The 21153-nt window shown below is 43.4% G+C and overlaps 2 protein-coding genes across 2 annotated transcripts in view; both read right to left on the minus strand.

Annotated features, from left to right (window-relative positions):
• LOC138928268 (piezo-type mechanosensitive ion channel component-like) overlaps positions 1–21153 on the minus strand; it is a 569725-nt gene that overhangs the window by 325164 nt on the left and 223408 nt on the right. The window lies entirely within an intron of this gene.
• On the minus strand, positions 11002–11954 carry LOC138928666 (uncharacterized). Its single transcript, XM_070286104.1, has 2 exons — positions 11373–11954; positions 11002–11214 (listed from the first exon to the last, which is right to left on the minus strand). Exons 1-2 carry the CDS (start codon positions 11624–11626, stop codon positions 11112–11114), a joined length of 357 nt encoding a protein of 118 aa, XP_070142205.1. The 5' UTR covers positions 11627–11954; the 3' UTR covers positions 11002–11111.

Below are 21153 nucleotides of genomic sequence, written 5' to 3' on the forward strand. Positions count from 1 at the left end.
TGCCTCCGATTCATCACATTTCCGGCATTTGGCGTTGTCGGTAATATCCAGCTTGACTGCATGTGCAGCAGACAGGCAGTGACCTGTAAGAATACCCACTAACATTCTGCAGTCCCTCCGCGGAAGATGCAACACGTAGTGGGTAAGTTTCTCGTTGTCTTCTTTGCACATGATTTTTGATATTCTGCAGGTTGCGGAATTACTCCCCCACCTGCTTTTTGCGCTTGCGTCAGCCCGTCTCTCTAGCTCGCTTTGGAGTGTTCTTAGGGAGATAGGGACGTTTTCTGTTCTTTCACTCGTCAGTCCAACGCCTTCCTTTGCAAGTTCGTCCGCGGTTTCGTTACCGTCTATGCCTTGGTGGCTGGGAACCCAGTAGATCCTGTAGTATGCACATATATTGAGTACCCACTATACTTAGCGGGTACACACTGTAACACTAAGTTGCAATGTTTATATCATAAACATCAAGTGGACGAAATATGAACTACCCACTTATGTATATATCGGCCGCTCACAAAGAATGCAAGTGTCAGCATAAATGCTACACGAGCGGACCACATGTATGTATGTGCATATACCTCCGCGCTCAGTCCAAAAGAGCATAGCTATGTATTTAAGAATATTTAAGAATATATATACATGACTCTCTGCTGCCGCTGTTGGCAGCGCAGCTAAGGGACTTAGACTTCCCTAGCTTTAAATCCATATTGATTAAGACACACATGAATGAGAGTTCGGAACGACAACAATGGTTGCTCCGACCAAAACTAATCTAAAATAAAATAAAATAATGAACAACAAAAACCTACAATACAACTGACTACTTATTTCTGGAGACACATTGATGGTCATATTACATGGCGACCGTGACAGAGAAGAACCTCAAGAGACCGCAACTCTAAAATGGAAAGCCAATAAATTAACATAAACCAAGCAAACAAGCAGCCAAAACCACCGTGTGCACTAAAATCTACAGATGAAAACCGATGCTGGAAAACGGATCAAGAGGCAAAACGCAGTGAGTAGTGTGTGATGTGCGGAAGAAGAAGTGGTGTGGTAAAAATATTAAAGGCCAGAAAGGCCGAACTACTGAAGCTATTGAATAGCGGAAGTAATGTGAATTGGACCCACTCGGTAAAAATACATGCCGAAGTGGAACATATAAAAAATATATTGAATGAAAAAAAGAACAAACCATCAAACCACTGAGACAACCACATCCACCTACACTGTGATTAAAAACAATGCAAAAATTAATCTGAAACAACCCCCTCCAGAAGAAGCTGAATTTCCACGATTTAAAAAGGAATGCCCAAAGGACTGCCCGGGACCTCTGGAGAGCCCGTTTTGCATATCATCATGTATGAAGCCTGTGCGATGACCAGCACCGGCACCGCCTGAGCCCATAGGCCCAGGACAGCTGCAGCAGAAACTGCGAGTGTGAGGGGCAGGCCGCCTCTTACACCTTCGAGGGAGCGTCAGCGAAGCCGGACTGGCGACGACCAGCTGACGCAGAGGACGTCACTGGAACCTGTGGAATCCTGCACAATATTTTTAAAAACATTTTGCACTGCGTTGCATATTTTTTTTAAATTGCACTACGATGCATATTTTTTTTATACATATAAAAAACAATTGTAAAATTGAGCGACATTAAAGTTGCCCGATAGCGTGTGGCCTGGCGGCTATACAACCAATAGGCAGGGAAAAATGTAAATTTTTTTTATGAAAAGAAAAGAAAATTAAACAAAATCTTGAAATTTACAAATTCTCTAATATTTTCTATGAGCCATTGGCAAATAAGTTCAAAGCCAAAATCCACGCCATATGTTAATGGCATAAAATTGGAAGAAGATTTTACAAATTTTAAAAACAAAGCTAAACAAAACATAGCCACTATGGGATTGATAGAAACAAAGTCAGTGGACTCCACTGCAAATGTAATTAATAAAATCGAATCACACACAGTGATACCAATTTGACAAATATTTTATTAGCAGTTATTGTTATCATAATGAGTGCTTACATTCTGTACAAGGCTTATATTTTCCATAATAAATGCATTTCAAAAAGAGCCATAAACAGGAGTCAGGCTAATGACCTGGACAAAATATAAAAAGCACAAACAATAATTGAAAATAAAATTCGAAATATTATTATGTATACCATTGAGGAAATGTATAAAGAACTATATTAAAAATTACTTATCATATATCCTTGGAAATAAAATAAAATAAATAAATAAAACAAACACAATTCGAAAACAATCAATAGGAAACCATCAGCAAAATGGCTAGCGGCAACGCTGACATTAGACGTACTGACATGAGTCAGGAAATGCAGGAAAGCGCCATTGAATGCGCAAAACAAGCCATTGGTGCATTCGAAACTGAATCGCAGATTGCCAAATATATAAAAAACGAATTCGATGCAAAATTTAGACCCAACTGGCATTGCGTTGTCGGCAGGGATTTCGGATCATCTGTGTCCCACGATCCAGATCATCTTATATATTTCTATTTAAATCAGTTAGCGATTTTATTGTATAGTTCGTAGAGACAGCAATTCCGTTTGTGTAGGTTCGAGAATAAAATTCGAGTAATGTTCTGAACAAAATTCCATTTAATAATGGAATGGGGTGAACTTTATAAAGAACTGAACAACATAAAAACTGATTTTGACAGATCATACAAGTCATTATCAAGGACCCGGCTGGCACAGCAAAATACTGTGAATAAGCATGCTGAAATATTAGTAGACCGCTTTAACGCAGCGCGTATATTAATATATGACCAGAGAGACCGGCTAGACAAAGCCAATTGGTCTCGAGTATCTAAGTTCTTACTAAAATTACGAGAGAACTTAATATACATAAAACAAAGGTATAACTTGGCCATTTCAGTGCCAACTATATTAAACACACCATTGGCAGTAGAAACTGAAGACGAGCCAGCACCATCAGATTCACCAGCTCTTGAGCCGGATGAAATAAGTGACCCAGCTACTGCAGATACCGAAATAGAGGAAAAAGATATAAACAACCTCACGGTACCTGCAGTCCTTATTCAATCTGAACCATCAGATCAGGATCTAACAGACTCTACCGATAACGACAGCATTGTAGAAACAAAACCTAACACAATGGCTGACGAAACGATTGCCCAACGGGCATACATTAAAGAAATTTCGAGTGCCATACCCGAATTCAACGACCAAAAATTACATCTACAACGATTTGTAACGGCCTTGAAGTTAGTTAACCTAACAAAGGGAACATTCGAACACATAGCTGTAGAAGTGATTAAATCCAAAATTGTTGGATCAACACTATACAGAGTTCAAGATGAAACGACCATACTTGCGATAATCAAGAAGTTGCAAGACACCATAGTCGGCGAAACGTCCGATGTAATAAAGGCCAAAATGGCCAAGACTATACAGAAAGGCAAAACTGCCGAAAAATTTACCTCTGACATTGACAATTTACGGAAGCTCCTCGAAGCTTCGTATATCGATGAAGGCCTCTCAGCCGAACACGCTGATAAATTCAGCACAAAGGAAGCCATCTCCACAATGGTCAAAAATTGTGAGCATGGCCGACTTAAGACAATATTGGAAGCTGGCAACTTCACGACAATGAATGAAGCCGTCACCAAGTACATACAATGTAGTACCGAAATGACGGGTAATGCCAACGCCATATTGTACACACAGAGAGGTAACAACTATCGCGGTAATAATTACAGAAATAATTATCGCGGTAGGGGTAATAGCCGAGGTAACTACCGAAATAATGGCTATTACCAGAATAACCAAAATAACGGTTATAACCGCAGCTATAATAATAATAACAATAATTATTATAGAGGAAACAACCGTGGCGGAAACAACCGCAGCGGAAATAACAGCGGATCGAACCGAAATAATCAAAACAATGTCCGAGTAGCCCAAGGCACATCGGAAAACTCGCAAACCCCTTTAAATATTCAAAATTAGACGAAGCTAGAATTCACACAGTTAATCTCAGCCAAAATGTATTTGTTCCATTTTTCAATGTGGCTACTGGGAAACACCTAACCTTTTTAATAGATACGGGTGCAGACATTTCAATTTTAAAAGAAACTTCGGATAACTTCCAAAACATTCAATACGATTACATAATAGATATAAAAGGCATAAGTCAAGAAATAACCAAATCTCAAGGTTTAGTTTCAATTGAGATACAAACAACTAAATACATAATTCCACACGATTTTCATATCGTAGATTCACACTTCCCTATTCCATGCGATGGAATATTAGGAATTTATTATTTTTACTTTATTAAAAAATACAACTGTCAATTAGACTTCAAGCCATCGGAAGACTGGCTTATAATTAGACCCAATAATTTGAAATTCCCAATTAATGTACCAATAACTTACAGTTCTGGCAACAATTCAATACTTCTGCCAGCAAGATCCCAAGTTATTCGGAAAATTGAACTTAATTCAGAAGAAGACAGTGTATTAATTTCAAATCAGGAAATTCAGCATGGTATTTACGTTGCGAATACCATAGCAACATCCCAAAATGCCTTCATAAGATTAATTAATACAACAAATACAAACCAAATAGTAAGTACAGATAATCTAACATGTGAACCACTTTCGAACTACGTTGTAGTCAACACAAATCCAGACAATAGAGAAAAATCTGTACCATCGCAACTTTCAAAAAACTTCCCTCCACAATTCAAGTCACAGCTTTCCAGCTTATGCACTCAGTATAGCGATATATTCGGATTGGAAACCGAATCAATAACAACGAACAATTTTTATAAACAAAAACTGAGATTAAAAGATGATGAGCCAGTCTATATAAAGAACTATCGAAGCCCTCATAGTCAGGTTGATGAAATTCAAAAGCAAGTCGGAAAATTAATCTCCGACGGGATTGTCGAACCATCTGTTTCTGAATATAATAGCCCTCTGTTACTTGTTCCTAAGAAATCATCCCCAGGGTCCAATTTAAAGAAATGGCGATTGGTAATTGACTATCGTCAGATTAATAAAAAATTACTATCTGATAAATTCCCATTACCTAGAATTGATATTATTTTGGATCAACTAGGTCGAGCTAAATACTTTTCATGCCTTGACTTAATGTCAGGATTCCATCAAATTGAACTAGAAAAAGGTTCAAGAGATATAACGTCTTTTTCAACGAGCAATGGCTCATATCGCTTCACGCGATTACCTTTCGGATTGAAAATAGCTCCAAATTCGTTTCAGAGAATGATGACTATTGCATTCTCTGGATTAGAACCTTCTCAAGCATTCCTTTATATGGATGACTTAATAGTAATAGTTCCGAAAAACATATGCTTAAGAACTTAACAGATGTTTTTGAGAAATGCAGGAAATACAACCTAAAGTTACATCCAGAAAAATGTTCATTTTTTATGCATGAAGTGACTTTTCTAGGTCATAAATGCACAGATAAAGGAATACTTCCAGATGACAAGAAAAATGACGTCATCAAGAATTACCCAGTCCCGCACGACGCGGACAGTGCTAGACGTTTCGTCACGTTCTGTAACTATTACAGACGTTTTATAAAAAATTTCGCCGACTATTCACGGCACATAACGAGATTATGTAAAAAGAATGTTTCTTTTAAATGGACAGATGATTGTGAAGATGCATTTCAGTATCTAAAAACAAAACTTATGGAACCTACCTTGTTACAATATCCAGATTTCACAAAAGAATTTTGCATAATAACAGATGCAAGTAAGCAAGCATGTGGAGCGGTTTTAACTCAAAACCATGATGGACTCCAACTTCCCATTGCATACGCATCAAGAGCATTCACTAAAGGTGAAAGTAACAAGTGTACTACTGAGCAGGAATTATCTGCAATTCATTGGGCAATATTACATTTTCGACCGTATATTTATGGAAAACATTTCGTAATTAAAACGGATCACAGACCCCTTACATATTTATTTTCAATGACTAATCCAAGCTCTAAACTTACACGTATGAGGCTCGAACTAGAAGAATACGACTTTACAGTCGAGTATTTAAAGGGAAAAGACAATTATGTAGCTGATGCGTTATCGAGGATAACCATCAAGGAATTACAGAATATCACTGGATCTATACATAAAGTCACTACTAGAAATCAAAGTAGACAGAAGTCCTGCGCAGGAAATCAACAAACAGAATTGCCTAGGCAATCTGAAAAAAAAGCTTCCAAGCCCAACGTATATGAAGTCATTAATAATGACGAAGTACGTAAAGTAGTGACCTTGCATGTAAATAATAACATGTGTTTATTCAAACACGGAAAGAAAATTACAGCAAGTTATGATGTTAGCGATTTGTATACTAATGGAACCTTTGACCTAGGTCAATTCTTCCAAAGGCTTGAAAAGCAGGCCGGTATTAACAAAATCAGCAAACTCAAGGTGGCACCGTGGGAAAATATCTTTGAACTAGTTTCAATTGATAATTTTAAGATAATGGGCAATAAAATATTGAAATTATTGAGAGTAGCGCTACTCAACCCGGTGACCAAAATAAACAATACAAAAGAACAAGAAGCTATACTGTCTACATTCCATGATGATCCAATCCAAGGAGGTCACACAGGCATTACAAAAACCTTGGCCAAGGTCCAGAGACACTACTACTGGAAAAATATTTCCAAAGACATAAAAGAGTACATAAGGAAATGTCCAAAATGCCAAAAGTCCAAAACGACTAGAAATACCAAGACCCCGTTAACAATAACAGAAACTCCGCAAAGAGCTTTCGATAGGGTAATTGTGGATACAATAGGTCCACTACCAAAATCTAATAATGGAAATGAAGACGCAGTAACATTAATATGCGATTTGACTAAGTATTTGGTAGCAATACCCATAGATAATAAAAGTGCAAACACAGTAGCGAAAGCTATATTCGAAAATTTTATTCTCAAGTACGGTCCAATGAAGACGTTCATTACGGACATGGGAACGGAATATAAAAATTCGATAATTGAAGACTTATGTAAATACTTAAATATCAAAAACATAACTTCTACTGCACACCATCACCAGACCGTCGGAACAGTGGAACGAAGCCACAGAACACTTAACGAGTTCATACGCTCATATATCTCGGTCGATAAAACAGATTGGGATACATGGCTACAATACTTCGTATATTGTTTCAATACAACTCCCTCTATGGCACATGATTATTGTCCATATGAGTTAGTTGTTGGTAAATCTTCAAATTTGCCAAAACACTTTAATAGCATAGATAGAATAGACCCATTATATAATATAGAAGACTATGCTAAGGAATCTAAATTTAGATTGGAGCAGGCTTACAAGAGAGCTAGAATAATGCTAGACACTAATAAACAAAAACATAGGTACGACAAAAATAGTTTAGACTTTGAATTAAAAATAGGAGACCAGGTTTTATTAAAAAATGAAACTGGTCATAAGTTAGACTTTAAATATACAGGTCCGTATAAGGTAGAATCAATAGGAGTTAACGATAACATAACCATAACAAATATTAGAAATAAAACACAAGTAGTTCACAAGGATAGATTAAAACCATTTATTTCATAACCAATTTAGTTCTTTTTATATTTCACGTATGGCATAAATACTATTAAAATCATAACACATAAGATAACCAAAAAAAAAAAATTAAAAAAAAAAAATTTTACAAAAAAAAAAAAAGAGAAAAATATACAAAAAATTAAAAAAAAAATTTTATATATACATATATATAACTATAAAATAACTTCACTATATTACGTTATTTTCAAAAGGAGGGAGATGTAGTATGCACATATATTGAGTACCCACTATACTTAGCGGGTACACACTGTAACACTAAGTTGCAATGTTTATATCATAAACATCAAGTGGACGAAATATGAACTACCCACTTATGTATATATCGGCCGCTCACAAAGAATGCAAGTGTCAGCATAAATGCTACACGAGCGGACCACATGTATGTATGTGCATATACCTCCGCGCTCAGTCCAAAAGAGCATAGCTATGTATTTAAGAATATTTAAGAATATATATACATGACTCTCTGCTGCCGCTGTTGGCAGCGCAGCTAAGGGACTTAGACTTCCCTAGCTTTAAATCCATATTGATTAAGACACACATGAATGAGAGTTCGGAGCGACAACAATGGTTGCTCCGACCAAAACTAATCTAAAATAAAATAAAATAATGAACAACAAAAACCTACAATACAACTGGCTACTTATTTCTGGAGACACATTGATGGTCATATTACAATCCTCACTGACTTAGTCGTGCTTAGGCTATCTAGTGACTCCCTGCTTGCCAGTACATTTTTGGAACTGACCGCTGATGATTGCATGGATCTTATCGCCGCTTGACTGTCTACGAACAAATTGACCGCCTCATGTGGACGGTTTATGCTCTGCGCAAGCTCTGCTGCTTTCCTGATGGCGAATACTTCCGCCTGGAATATACTGCAGTAGCTTGGTAGCTTGTACGACAGCCTCATTTCAGGGTCTGAACAGTATATGCTCCAACTTCTCCTTCCATCTTGGAGCCGTCGGTGTATATAATGAGGTGTTGAGCAGAGTCCTGGCCTGACTTCCAGTCATTTGGTCCTTGAATACTGTTGTGTTTACATCCGGGCACGTTCTGGGTATCATGTAGTCAGATGTACTGCTCATGTGTCGACCAATTGAACTGTGCCCGAAACCTTGTAGAGACCCGTTTCCTGATGCAACCAGACGTTGTGCCGCCTTTCCTGCTGTCAGTTGCGCTTGGATATCTAGGGGATATATACCGATTATGGTTTCGAGTGCTTTGGTGGGGGTTGACCTCAGCGCCCCTGATATGCAGAGCAGTGCCTGCCGCTGGGTTCTCTCCATAAGCTTATTATACGTTTTCTTCTCCGTGGCTTGCCACCACACTAAGAATCCATACAGCAGAGTAGGACGCACCACCGATATGTAGACCCAATGAATTAGAGCGGGTGAGAGGCCCCATGTGCTGCTAAGCATCTTCTTGGATGCATATAGCGCTATGGTGGCCTTGTTTATCCTCTCTAATACATTTGCTCTCCACGTCAGCTTGCTGTCAAGTACAATGCCGAGGTGTTTGACTTGTGTTTTCGGGGTCAGCCTGGTGTTGTTAATTTTCGGGGGGATCCATTGCGGCACTTTGTATCTCTTGGTGAAGAGAATAAGGTCCGTCTTATCCGCATTGATATTGTGTCCTACCTTCTCCGCCCACTCACATATCTCCCTGAGCGTTGTTTCCATGATCGAGCTGAGGGTCGATGGACAGACTCCCGAAATAATTATGCTTATGTCATCCGCATAAGCTGTTATCTTTGGTGCTTTCCTCTCGAATCTCTTGATTAGGTCGTCTACCACCAGATTCCATAGGAGGGGCGACAGAACCCCACCTTGCGGCGTGCCTCTGTGCGCTCCTCTCACCATGGAAGCGGTGCCCCAATCTGATTGTACCCGCCGGCAACTTAGAAGATTTTTATCCACAAGTTGATAGCGGGGGACGAGTTGGTCGCTTCTAGGCGACCATTAGAGAACATTAGAGAGTTTATTTTTAAAATGGACCTTTTGCGAGCTGCCATTAAGATAACATGAGATCCAATTAAGAAGATCAATCGGAAATCCCATTAAATCGAGTTTCCGAACAGGAAGAGAATGGTTAACAGAGTCAAATGCATTACTGAAATCAGTATAGATTATATCTGTCTGAAAGTTATTTCGGTAGCCTTTTATAATAAAGGAAGTAAGCTCCAAAAGATTGGTTGTAATTGATCTTCGCCTAATAAAACCATGTTGACATAGAGAAATAATTGACCTACACAGGTGCTGCAGATGAGGAGTAATAACATTTTCGAACAGTTTAGGGATGGCCGACAATTTAGAGATTCCTCTGTAATTGTTGGCCTCCAATTTGCTACCTTTTTTGTGGAGAGGAATAACGAATGATTCCTTCCAAATAAGGGGAAAGTGGGAGGTTTCTAAGGATAAGGTAGACAATTTGAGAAGGGGATTGCACAGGGCTTCGGCACAATTCCTAAGTACACAGCCTGGTATTCCGTCGGGACCTGGTAAAAAAACTGGCTTAACACGATGAAGATCTAAAAGAAGAGAGCTTTCGTTTAGGGTAGGACTGGAGATTTGGTTCGATTTGGGAATGATGTAAGAATAAGCCTGATTTGGGTCTATTAAGTTGGAGTAAGTGGTTTGAAAAAACTGAGCAAAAAGATCGGCTATTGCCTGATCATTATCTACTGTTGTATTATCAAAAGAGAGCGAAGAAGGTAATGGGTTTACGTTTAGATTTAACAAAATTATAAAACTGCTTTAGGTCCTCAGAAAACTGGGACCTGCAACGAGTCAAATAATTATTGTAGCACTGCGCGTTATGTACGGTAAAAGTAGATCGAGCTGATAAATATTTAGATAGGACAGTTGGAGAACCAGTACGTTGATATTTAGCATACAGATTTGATTTTCTATTTTTGGGGCGGGTCAACGAAAGTAGGATGATAGGGATCTTCGGGTTGCGTCAGCTAAACTAAGTCTTGCCGGATCAGAGACAAACCAAAGATCAAGCAAGCGCTCTAAGGAATTTCGAACATGGTTGACTTGGGACAGCGAAATGTCAAAAAAGCCAGCAACAAAATCATGATGTGTTGTGGTAAGAATTGTATTAGTAGAATTATCAAGAGACCAAATAGCTCCTGGGATGTTAAAATCACCAAGAACTACAAAATGGTCCCTGTATAGTTGTGTCCCCTTGTATGTATGTAACTAACAAGAGGTCATTGTAGGAGGGGATCCCAGGCAAGAGCAAACAAAGGTCGGGATAATTTCCAACGTTATAATTATTATTATTCACTGCCTTACTTTAAACGATATGTATATGTATGTACAGATGGGTGTGTATTCGCAATAGATAAGACGTCAGACCGGCGTCGTGCGTTCAGCGGCGTTTGCAAAATCAGACTGACTTTTCCCCTCTCTTCCATTTTCTTCTTCCCGCATCGTATGCACTGTCCGGAGACGAGCGAGCGATCGGCTGACCGTCACTCTCCCGCACAGTGGGACACGCAGCAAAACTGGCCGCCCGCCACTGCTAGACCTCTCCGCGTGTCCAGTCCATTCTTGGAGTAGTAGGCGGGGCAGAATCTAGAATGGAGAAACGAGACAAGTGTACGCAAGAAATAATTCATTATGATTGAGGTGTACATGAGAGCGCTTAAGAACGGATTGGCAGTGTACACAGCTTCGATACTGATCGTTTTAATTGGCCTTGTTTGGTTTTAAGCGTTACCACACGGACTTACGCATCCGTCCCTGGGTGTAACTCGACGACCCGTCCTAACAGCCATTGTGACGGCGGAAATCGGTCATCCTTGATGATGACAAAGTCGTTCAGCTGCAAACCTTCAGCCTCATGACACCACTTCGGTCTCTGCTGCAGATGAGCTAGCCAGTTTCGACTCCAAGCCTTCCAGAAATGACGGATCATTAACTGCTGGCTAAGAAACTGCTCTGCGAAGGACTTGGACTGCAGTCTATACTCCGGAGGCGCCAACATGAAGTCTCCAATTCGAAAATGAGCCGGCGTGAGCACCTCTAGATCGTCAGCATCGGCTGTGAGAGGGCACAGCGGGCGCGAGGCATGCTTCTATGCGTATGAGCACCGTAGATAACTCCTCATAGGTAAGCCGTCGATCGGCAATGACCCTCTTAAGGTAATGCTTCACCGACTTCACATTGGCCTCCCACAGCCCGCCAAAGTTGGGCGATTGAGGTGGATTAAAATGCCAAGTGGCACGCTGCGCAGCGAGCTTTGGGCTATGAGCTTCTCGTAATCCTCCTGCAGCCTTCCGAATAATGCCTTCATTAGATTATCCGCGCCGATATAGTTTGTTCCGCTGTCACTGTATAAATGTTGAACCATCCCTCGTCGCCCGGTGAACCGGTCAAGAGCCAGTAAGAAATGCTCCGTGGTGAGACCCGTCACCGCCTCCAAGTGTACAGCCTTCGTCGCAAGACAAATAAAAACGGCGATGTATCCCTTGTAGAAGCTTGTTCCTCTCAAGCGCGCTGCCTTCAGCTCTATAGCGCCTGTGTAGTCAACTCCCGTCGCCAGGAACGGTCGGTTAAGGGGGTTGACCCTGTGTAGCGGCAGGTCTCCCATGAGCTGAGTCGAGGTGGTTGGCCGGGTGCGAAAGCACCTCACGCACTTCTGTAGCACCCTTCGAACTGCTTGTCTCCCTGTCAGTATCCAGAACCGCTGGCGAGCGTGGAACAAGGTCAGCTGCGCACCTCCGCGCAGAGTCAAAGCATGCCAATACCGTATTACTAGCTCTGTAAAAATATGAGAACTTGGCAGGATTATCGGATGCCGACTTTCGTATGGTAGCCCCGAATGGCGCAATCGCCCCCTCACTGGTAAGATTCCCTCCACAACGGTCGGTGACAAACTCTGAAGTTTGCTTCTGGAGGGCAGCCGTTTAGAATTCCTCAATGTGGCCAGCTCAGATGCGAAGGACTCCCTTTGAACGATGCGCACGGTGGCGAGTAAAGCATAGTCGAGCTCCTCAATGATTAGGGGTCCGGTACACCTCTCTCCTTTGCTAATAGCATTGCTTTTGAACGGAATTATAAATGCTGTGACTCTCACAGCCTGGCTGAAACTGGAAAACCTCTCAACCAACGATGGTTGCAGAGCTGCAAGATGAAGGCGTACCTTGTCTGCCTTTACCTCCAGCGCGGCATCGTTTATGTCGACCTGCCCGATCTCCGTCGAAGGCCAGTCACCTGTCCTGCGTGTAAGCCACTCCGGACCTCGCTACCACAAATCAAAGTCCTTCAGCTCGCTCGGAGGAAGCCCTCTTGTCGCACAGTCCGCTGGATTCTCGCTAGTACTTACATGTCTCCATTGCGATGGCGACGAGTGGTCCAAAATGAAGACCCTGTTGGCGACAAACATCTTCCTTCTATTTACGTCCCCGTGCAGCCAATGAAGAAGAATCGTGGCATCCGTCCAATAAAAGGTCTGGATGGGAAGGTCATTTAGCCATCTAGCCCTTGTAAGCCATTTCACCAACTTGACGGATAGCACTGCACCACTCAGCTCCGTTATTGGTATGGTTAGGGGTTTAGTAGGGGTAATCTTTGATTTTGCGGCCAACAGCGAGGCGTAGAACGTTCCATCTCCGTGCTCGAGCCTTAGATAGGTTAGGTTAGGTTAGACCGGACGGCCCTCGAGGGGCCACACATAGGCCAATATGGCCCATAGCTATCCGGGTAAACTCCTGGATGGACCTAGGGACTATTTATGCGGGTTTCGAGATACTTGAATTTCAAGGTGTTTTTGCAAAGGCAAGGAGTTTGCCTGGATTCCTCCTGGAGGCATCTTCTAGTGATGCCAGAACTGGTGAGCCTAGGTATCTCATTCTTGCCCTCGTTAGGGCCGGACATTTGCAAATGAGATGCTCCAAGGTTTCGATTGCCTCGGATTCATCACATTTCCGGCATTTGGCGTTGTCGGTAATACCCAGCTTGACTGCATGTGCAGCAGACAGGCAGTGACCTGTAAGAATACCCACTAACATTCTGCAGTCCTTCCGCGGAAGATGCAACACGTAGTGGGTACGTTTCTCGTTGTGTTCTTTGCACATGATTTTTGATATTCTGCAGGTTGCGGAATCACTCCTCCACCTATATGCCGAGGTATTTGACTTGTGTTTTCGGGGTCAGCCTGGTATTGTTAATTTTCGGGGGGATCCATTGCGGCACCTTGTATCTCTTGGTGAAGAGAATAAGGTCCGTCTTATCCGCATTGATATTGAGTCCTACCTTCTCCGCCCACTTACATATCTCCCTGAGTGTTGTTTCCATGATCGAGCTGAGGGTCGATGGACAGACTCCCGAGATAATTATGCTTATGTCATCCGCATAAGCTGTTATCTTTGGTGCTTTCCTCTCGAATCTCTTGATTAGGTCGTCTACCACCAGATTCCATAGGAGGGGCGACAGAACCCCACCTTGCGGCGTGCCTCTGTGCGCTCCTCTCACCATGGAAGCAGTGCCCCAATCTGATTGTACCCGCCGGCAACTTAGAAGATTTTTATCCACAAGTTGATAGCGGGGTACGAGTTGGTCGCTTCTAGGCGATCCATTATTGCGTCCGTGCCTACGTTGTTTAATGCCCCGGATATGTCCACGAACACTTTAAGTGCATACTCCTTATTGTTTAGGGCTCTCTGAATGGTGGCTACCAACGAATGTAGTGCCGTCTCCACTGATTTCCCCTTCGTGTAGGCGTGCTGGTTGGTCGACAGTTGTCTCCCTACATCGTTCCTGATGTATAGGTCCAGCAGCTTTTCCAGCGTTTTAAGTAGGAATGAGGTGAGGCTTATCGGTCTGTAATCCTTGGGGCTCACGAGGCTGCATTTTCCTGCTTTCCGAGAGGTCCTCCATTGGATAGGGATATAGCCTGTGCTTAAACAAGCTGTATATATTGCTTAAAGCCATGGGGTGATCACCTCCTTGGTCACCTGCAGCATGGCTGGGAATATTCCATCTGGTCCTCGTGCTTCTAGCCCAGTGGATTCTACCAGAGGATATAAAACCTTTTGGGAGATGCTCTACTCCAGCTGCTAGGTCCTGGTGCTTATTTGCATCGGGTAAATCAGTGCATCCTGGGAAATGCGCGTGCATTAGTGCTGTTAGGGCCTCTTCGCTGCCCTCAGTCCACTGTCCGTCGTCGCGTTTGAGCTGACACTGTATGGTTGGCTGCTTTGATAGCAGCTTCCGGAGTCTAGCTGTTTCCGGGGCAGTCTCTATATTGGAGCAGAAATTTCTCCATGAGTTTCTCTGCGCCTTGCGTATTTCCTTCTTGTAGTCCCTAAGTAGGACTTTGTATTCCTCATTGATGATGTCATCTTTCGCCTGCTTGGCGATTTTGAAGAATTCTTTAAGTTTGTTGCGTCGGAGTGAAAGGTCCTTATTCCACCAGGGTGGCCTGGTCCTCTATCTCGTATCCGATATAGGGCATGATGCTTGGTACGCATCCAGCAGTTCTTTGGAGAGGGTCTCTAGGGACTTTTCTATGTCTTCCGCGGATTCTACTATGCCCGGAGAGATCGCGAGCCGTGTCACGATAGTCTCCTTGAACTTTCCCCAGTTAGTATTCCGGGGGTTCCTGAAGACTGATTGTTTTGGAGAGTGTTCGAATGCGTATTGGAACCGTATGTACTTATGATCTGAGAAGGATGGTCTCTCAAGGACTCTCCATTCTGATACCAAAGTGCCTTGTCCCCTTACCAGAGTAAGATCTAGCACGTTTGAGGAGGTGGATGTAGGTCCCACCTCCTCAAACGTGCTAGATCTTACTCTTTTAAGGGGACAAGGCACTTTGGTATCAGGTGTGTTCCTCCCCCACGTTTGCTATACTCAGGTTGGTTGAGAGTATAAAGTCTAAGAGGGACTCACCTCTGTCATTTATGTCGGGAGCCCCGAGTGGTGCGCGTTGGCGTCTGCACCCACGAGCAGTTGCTGGTCTTTCGGGCTGGCTTCTACCAAGCTCATGAGTTCTTCTGGTGGGGCCGTTCTGTCGTGTGCCATGTAGCAGGAAGCTACCAAAAGGCGCCTTTTCCCGCTCTCTAGCATCACCACGGTCAGGTCATCAGAGCTGTAGTGAGACATAAGGTTAGCGTGTAGACCCTTCCGTACAAGTACGGCGGTTCTATTCCTGCTAATCGTTGGTGGATGGAGCAAATTGTAATTTGCGGACTTCAGTCCGGCGATGGCATTGCTTGAGGCGATCCATGGCTCCTGGACCAAAGCTATGTCGGCGGATCCTTGCTCCATGGCTATGAGAAGTTCCGCCGACGCGACCTTGCTCTTATGGAGGTTGAGCTGCAGCACCCTGAGTGTCATGGGTACTGGCCTCACCTCCATACGACGGATTGACTACTATGGTCAGGTCACCGTCCTCTCCTTCGTCTGACTCATCCAGTGTCATTTCCCGGTCGGCATCCACGATGGTTTCCAGACCTAGGTCCTTCTCCACCAAATCTGCCTTCAGGGTGTGAGCAACCCGGGGTGGCGCTTTTTGAGGCGCAGGTATATGCTACCCATGCCCCACGCCATCTTCCCGTATCTGGGATAAAGGATGTCCTCTGCCTCCTTGTTTATCTGGAGGACTGCACTTTGCCCCCCCTCTTTGGGTGATGGGGCCGCAACGTGCAGAACCTTCCAGTCTGCGGTTGGGATATCCGGGTTCTGACACTGCAGCAGCTTCAGCGATTTTCTTCCAGCCCAGGTAAGCTTTGCCTTCTCCTCTGGGGATAGGGCGGCTTTTTCCTGGAGCCGATCCTTCATTCCCTTGCTTGACCGCTTTGGCTCTTCCCTGCGCTGGGAGCTGGTGCCTGGTTTCGGTGAGTGGAGAAGCTGCACGCTCTCAAGGTCCGAGTAGTTCTTTCGGCAGTAGCGTTGCAACTGACATGACCTGCTCCTGTCACATCAGAGGTGTAACCGCTGCCGACACGCAGTGAGGATTGCTCCCCCCCCCGTGCCCGCCGGTGATAGCGGTCACGCCTTCCACCGACGTTTGGGCTGACATCCCAGCCCTGGTTTCTTTCTTTAAACCCTCCAGGGTGGTTTCTTTTTCAGGGGTACCACCCACTTGCGTTTTATGCCTTCCGCCAGGCACCTCCACCCATGGCTAACGGCTCACTTCCTTAGGCTTTTTAGGGCAGAAGGAGTTGAACCGGATCCTGGAGAATAGTGAATCCACTGCTGTATGCTCAGACCGTCGATCCCCAGCAAGCCGTCCCGAAATGCTTGCCACCGTAAGCATGGTTACCATGGTTACCTCCTTCAATAATAACTTTCCCGAGATGATGACTGGCGCGATGAGACCTAGTGAGTCGAACAGCCTCGCTAGGCTCGACAGGATCGTCCTTTTGGTGAAACTAGGTGGTATCTCAAAATTGACCCGAAATTTGAAGCAGTCCTTATTGGGAAGCCAATACATTCCTAACGCCTTGATAGGATCCGCAGTGTCCCAATTCAGAGGTGCCCGACTGCATTGATGCTCTGGCGGAATCGATTGCAAAAGGTTCTCTTCGTTGCTAGACCATTTCCGCAACTCCATGCAAGCGGATTTTATCGCACCCGATACCTGGGCCCGTTTATCCTCTGCATCTTCTATCGTATACCCTCCGGAAAGAATGTCGTCCACATAGATCTCGTCCCTTAAAACATCTTCCGCCTTAGGAAACGAACACTGCTCATCCTTCGCAAATTGTTGAATGACTATGATCGCCATGAAGGGTGCCGAATCCGTTCCGATGGTTAGCGTTGTCAACGCATACACATTGATGGACCCATCCGCCGCCCGCCATAAAATCCGCTGATATTGAGCGTCTTCCGGGTGAACATCGATACAGCGATACATTTTCTGTATATCCGCCATGAAAACAAAACGATATTTCCGCCAGTTGAGAATGACGGCAGACATGTCGTTTTGAAGAGTAGGCCCAGTCCACAAAATGTCATTTAAAGATCATCCATTGCTAGTCCTTGAGGAGGCATCGAAGACGATTCGCTGTTTGGTTGACTGAATTTCCTTTTTAAAGACAGCGTGATACGGAAGAGGCTACATGCCTGTTCGCGGCAGTACTCCTTACTGTGCTGGTTTCACTGCCCATAGCCGGCGCTATTTGTTCGAGCGCGAAATATTCCTCAATCCCATCCACATATTTGCTCCAACGCACAGTAGCGCCTCTCGAACAATTAGCGTGGCAAAAATCAAAAAAGTCATGTTGCAAAAACGATTTTAACCATACTTATTCGACAGGAAATTTAACAAGGATTCAGAATCTGCAATAAAATCAATTTTAAGATTTTTTTTTGTAGAAGTTATGAGCATTTAAAGTTGAACTTTGTTTCGTTTTTTGCATCATACAAAAAAAAATGTGTAGATTGGTCGACTTTCAGGTAATATTACAAAAAAACCATAAAACCAATGGTCATGGTTTTTACTTTAAATGATAGATACATTCATAAACTATTAAAGAACCTAAAAAAAACGACACTTTGATTTTGGCTTCTACAGGTAAATCGCTACCTGCCAGGTGTCCATTTTTTTCACCTTTTTCTGCCTAAAGTAGTCTATATCTTCTGACGCCAATGAAAGCCACTGACTACACTATGTCTACAAGTTACGTGGATCTTTCCTGGACCAGAATTAACTTTCATCGGCTGCGTCGAGCTGCGTCTGCGAAAATGCAACGACATAAACCAAAACTACTCAGGGTAAAATATACCAAAATACCGACACAATTTAATACATTTCAAGAAATATACTAACTGTAGTGCGTGGCGGTTACACTTCGAATTAAAAAAAAATTTTTTTTTCATTTTTCAAATTATTTTTATTTGAGCAAATACATAAAAATAAACATAAAAAATTAAATAAAAATTTTTGTTTAAAAATTGTTTTCATTGAAAAAAAATTATTTTTTCACTTTGATACCCTTTAAAAAGGCGTATTTGTGGGCGTGGTACTTTGTGCAGTACATATATATATTTTACAACAATTACCTGTCCAATGCCGTTTAAATTATTCGATTACCTTATTTGCTTCAACAGATATGATTTTTGCAACGCTAAATGAGAAAAGGCGCTACTGTGCAACGGTCCGTATTGTTAGACAGACGCCTTTCCATCTGTAGAAACCGATTAAGCGCCATATGATGGGATTTTCCTTAGACCATGGTCGGATCGAGATAGGTTTTAAAAGGCAAGCTGACCGCGGCCATCCGGTCGACGCACGTGGGTCTTCTGAAAAAAGGACTCGCACCTGAGGTCCCCTTCCGTCGCTATAGGGCGATCCGGAATTGAATCGACCTCACAAAAACGCTTCAGCAATGCTTCCGTATTCAGCTGCACTCGATGACAGCGCAATCGTGTTGCTTCTCTTACTCCTTCCGCACGTCCCGAATAGATCCATCCGAAGCGTGCATTCCGATCCTGGTGTCTGGCAGCATGATTTGCGCCAACATGTCCACTCCTAAGATGAGATCGACTCTTTTCGACCGGGCGTAGTTGGGATCTGCCAGGGGGAGCCCTCGTATATTATTCCAACACTGCGGCATGAAGCTAATAGTCTATTTACACCAGGCTGCGTTATTGCGTTAACTCAGTAAACGTAGTTTTTAGTGATGGGAAAAAGTTGCGTCCAAGTTGCGTCCAAGTTGCGTTCATATCGATAACAACAGATTTGTTCGATATTCGTGTCGATTACAACAAATTTGTTAGATTTCTACTCGATATTCGGACTATCGAACAAGCTCCACCACCAAATCGAAAAAAAAACTAAGCAGCTGACGATTGATAATTCAAATAATTCCATCTGATTTCAAAAATGGCCGAAAATAGATTTGTGTGATACACAATGTGTGAAGAAGAAGAGCTGTCGTTGGGGTCACTTCTAGGGGATTGGACGGAAAATGTCTTAGCCAGTCGTCCATTCTTGAGACTGGGCAGCGAAAGAATTTTCGGGACCAATTGGAAGAACTGGTAGAAAAGGAAAAAAAGCGGACTTCTTCATCAGGAAGACAGAAACATACTTAAAAAAAAAAGAATTAAAATAAAAATCTATAAATTTAAAATGTATATGCAAATCAATAAGTATTTATTGGAAATGTACTCCCAACGCTTGCCTAATGCGTTTAGCACTTTCGCTTGCATTTCCTATACAAGTTTCTTAATCAGGTTGAACCTCCCTTAATGCACACTTTTGCTCTGGATACGGCAAGGGACCTCGCTATAGTGCGGTATTCCGCAGAGGCTTGGAATCCTCCGTTTTGATTCACACCCTCGATTTGTTGTTGTCTGCGCCCTACTTAGTACCAGCCCGTGTCATTCAGGTAAGCTAGGATGGCCGCTACTGGCTGCCTTCCAACTTCCCCTAGTGACTCGAGTTGGTGTGCTCCGTTTGCTTTGTTGTGCTTTGTTTGTTGAGTGCCGGGCAGTGGCACAGCAGATGCTCTGGTGTCTCCTGCTCGCTTGGTTCCTTGCAGCTTCTGCATTGGGTTGTAGGGTAGACCCATCTTACAGGCTTGCGTGCCTATTGGCCAGTGGCCGGTGATGGTTGCCGCTATCCTCCTGATGTCCTTTTTGCTCTTGGAGATCAGTTCTGCGGTTCTCTTCCTATTGAATTCTGGCCAGCATAGTTTCGATCTTCTGTGCTCTGCCTTCGTCGACCATTCCTTGCTGGCTAGTTGTTTGAAATGGTCATGAATTTCCGTCTGGACTGAGTTCAGGGAGATCTGTATGTCTGTTGTTGCTGAGTGTTCTTCTGACCCTTTTCTGGCCAGCTCGTCTGCTTTCTCGTTTCCGTCTATGTCATTGTGTCCGGGTACCCAGGCTATTTGTACCCTGTTGTCTTCTGCTAGTCTGTTTAGTGCCCCTTTACATTTGGCCACTAGTTTTGAAGTCGTCCGTGCTTTTGCGAGGGATTCCGGAGGCCTCGGTCTAGCGAAAGTTCGGCAGCTTTCAGTATCGCGAGAACCTCCGCCTGGAAAACCGTCGCTGACTCTGGGAGGTGTAAGTATTCCTCCACCTTCCAGCTCTCGGCGTAGATTCCGGCCCCTACTCCGCCGCTCATCTTTCAGCCGTCGGTGAAGAGTGATACTTCGCCCGGTTCGGTTACTCTCCCTCTCTTCCAGTCCTCCCATGTAGGGTATATAGTGGTGTATGTGTTACCGAATCGCAGTTCGGTTGTCATGTAGTCTGTGTCTACTGTCGTCCGATAGTTTATCTCGTTCAGAATCCTGCAGTGCCCGGTGTGGTAGTCTCTCCAGCTTTGACTAGCCTTAAGTCGTACCGCACCTTGTGCTGCAGTGTTCCTGATGAAATGCTCTATCGGTATTATGTTCAGGATGGCGTTCAGCGCCGCCGCGGGGCATGATCTCAGTGCTCCTGTGGCTCCTGCGCATGCCGATCTCTGTATCCTTGTTAGTTTCTGTACGTTGTATGCCCTAGTTAATGCTGGCCACCATACTAGTGCTCCGTATGTGAGTATGGGTCTTACCACCGCTG

The sequence above is a fragment of the Drosophila kikkawai genome, chromosome 3L (genome assembly GCF_030179895.1).
Source record: "Drosophila kikkawai strain 14028-0561.14 chromosome 3L, DkikHiC1v2, whole genome shotgun sequence".
NCBI lineage: Eukaryota > Metazoa > Arthropoda > Insecta > Diptera > Drosophilidae > Drosophila > Drosophila kikkawai.

Coding starts and splice junctions, on each gene's coding strand:
- LOC138928666 (XM_070286104.1), bottom strand. CDS start 11,626: ATGTTGGCGCCTCCGGAGTATAGACTGCAGTCCAAGTCCTTCGCAGAG. Junction 11,215..11,372: donor TTACACCCAGGGACGGATGC/GTAAGTCCGTGT, acceptor TCTCCATTCTAG/ATTCTGCCCCGCCTACTACT.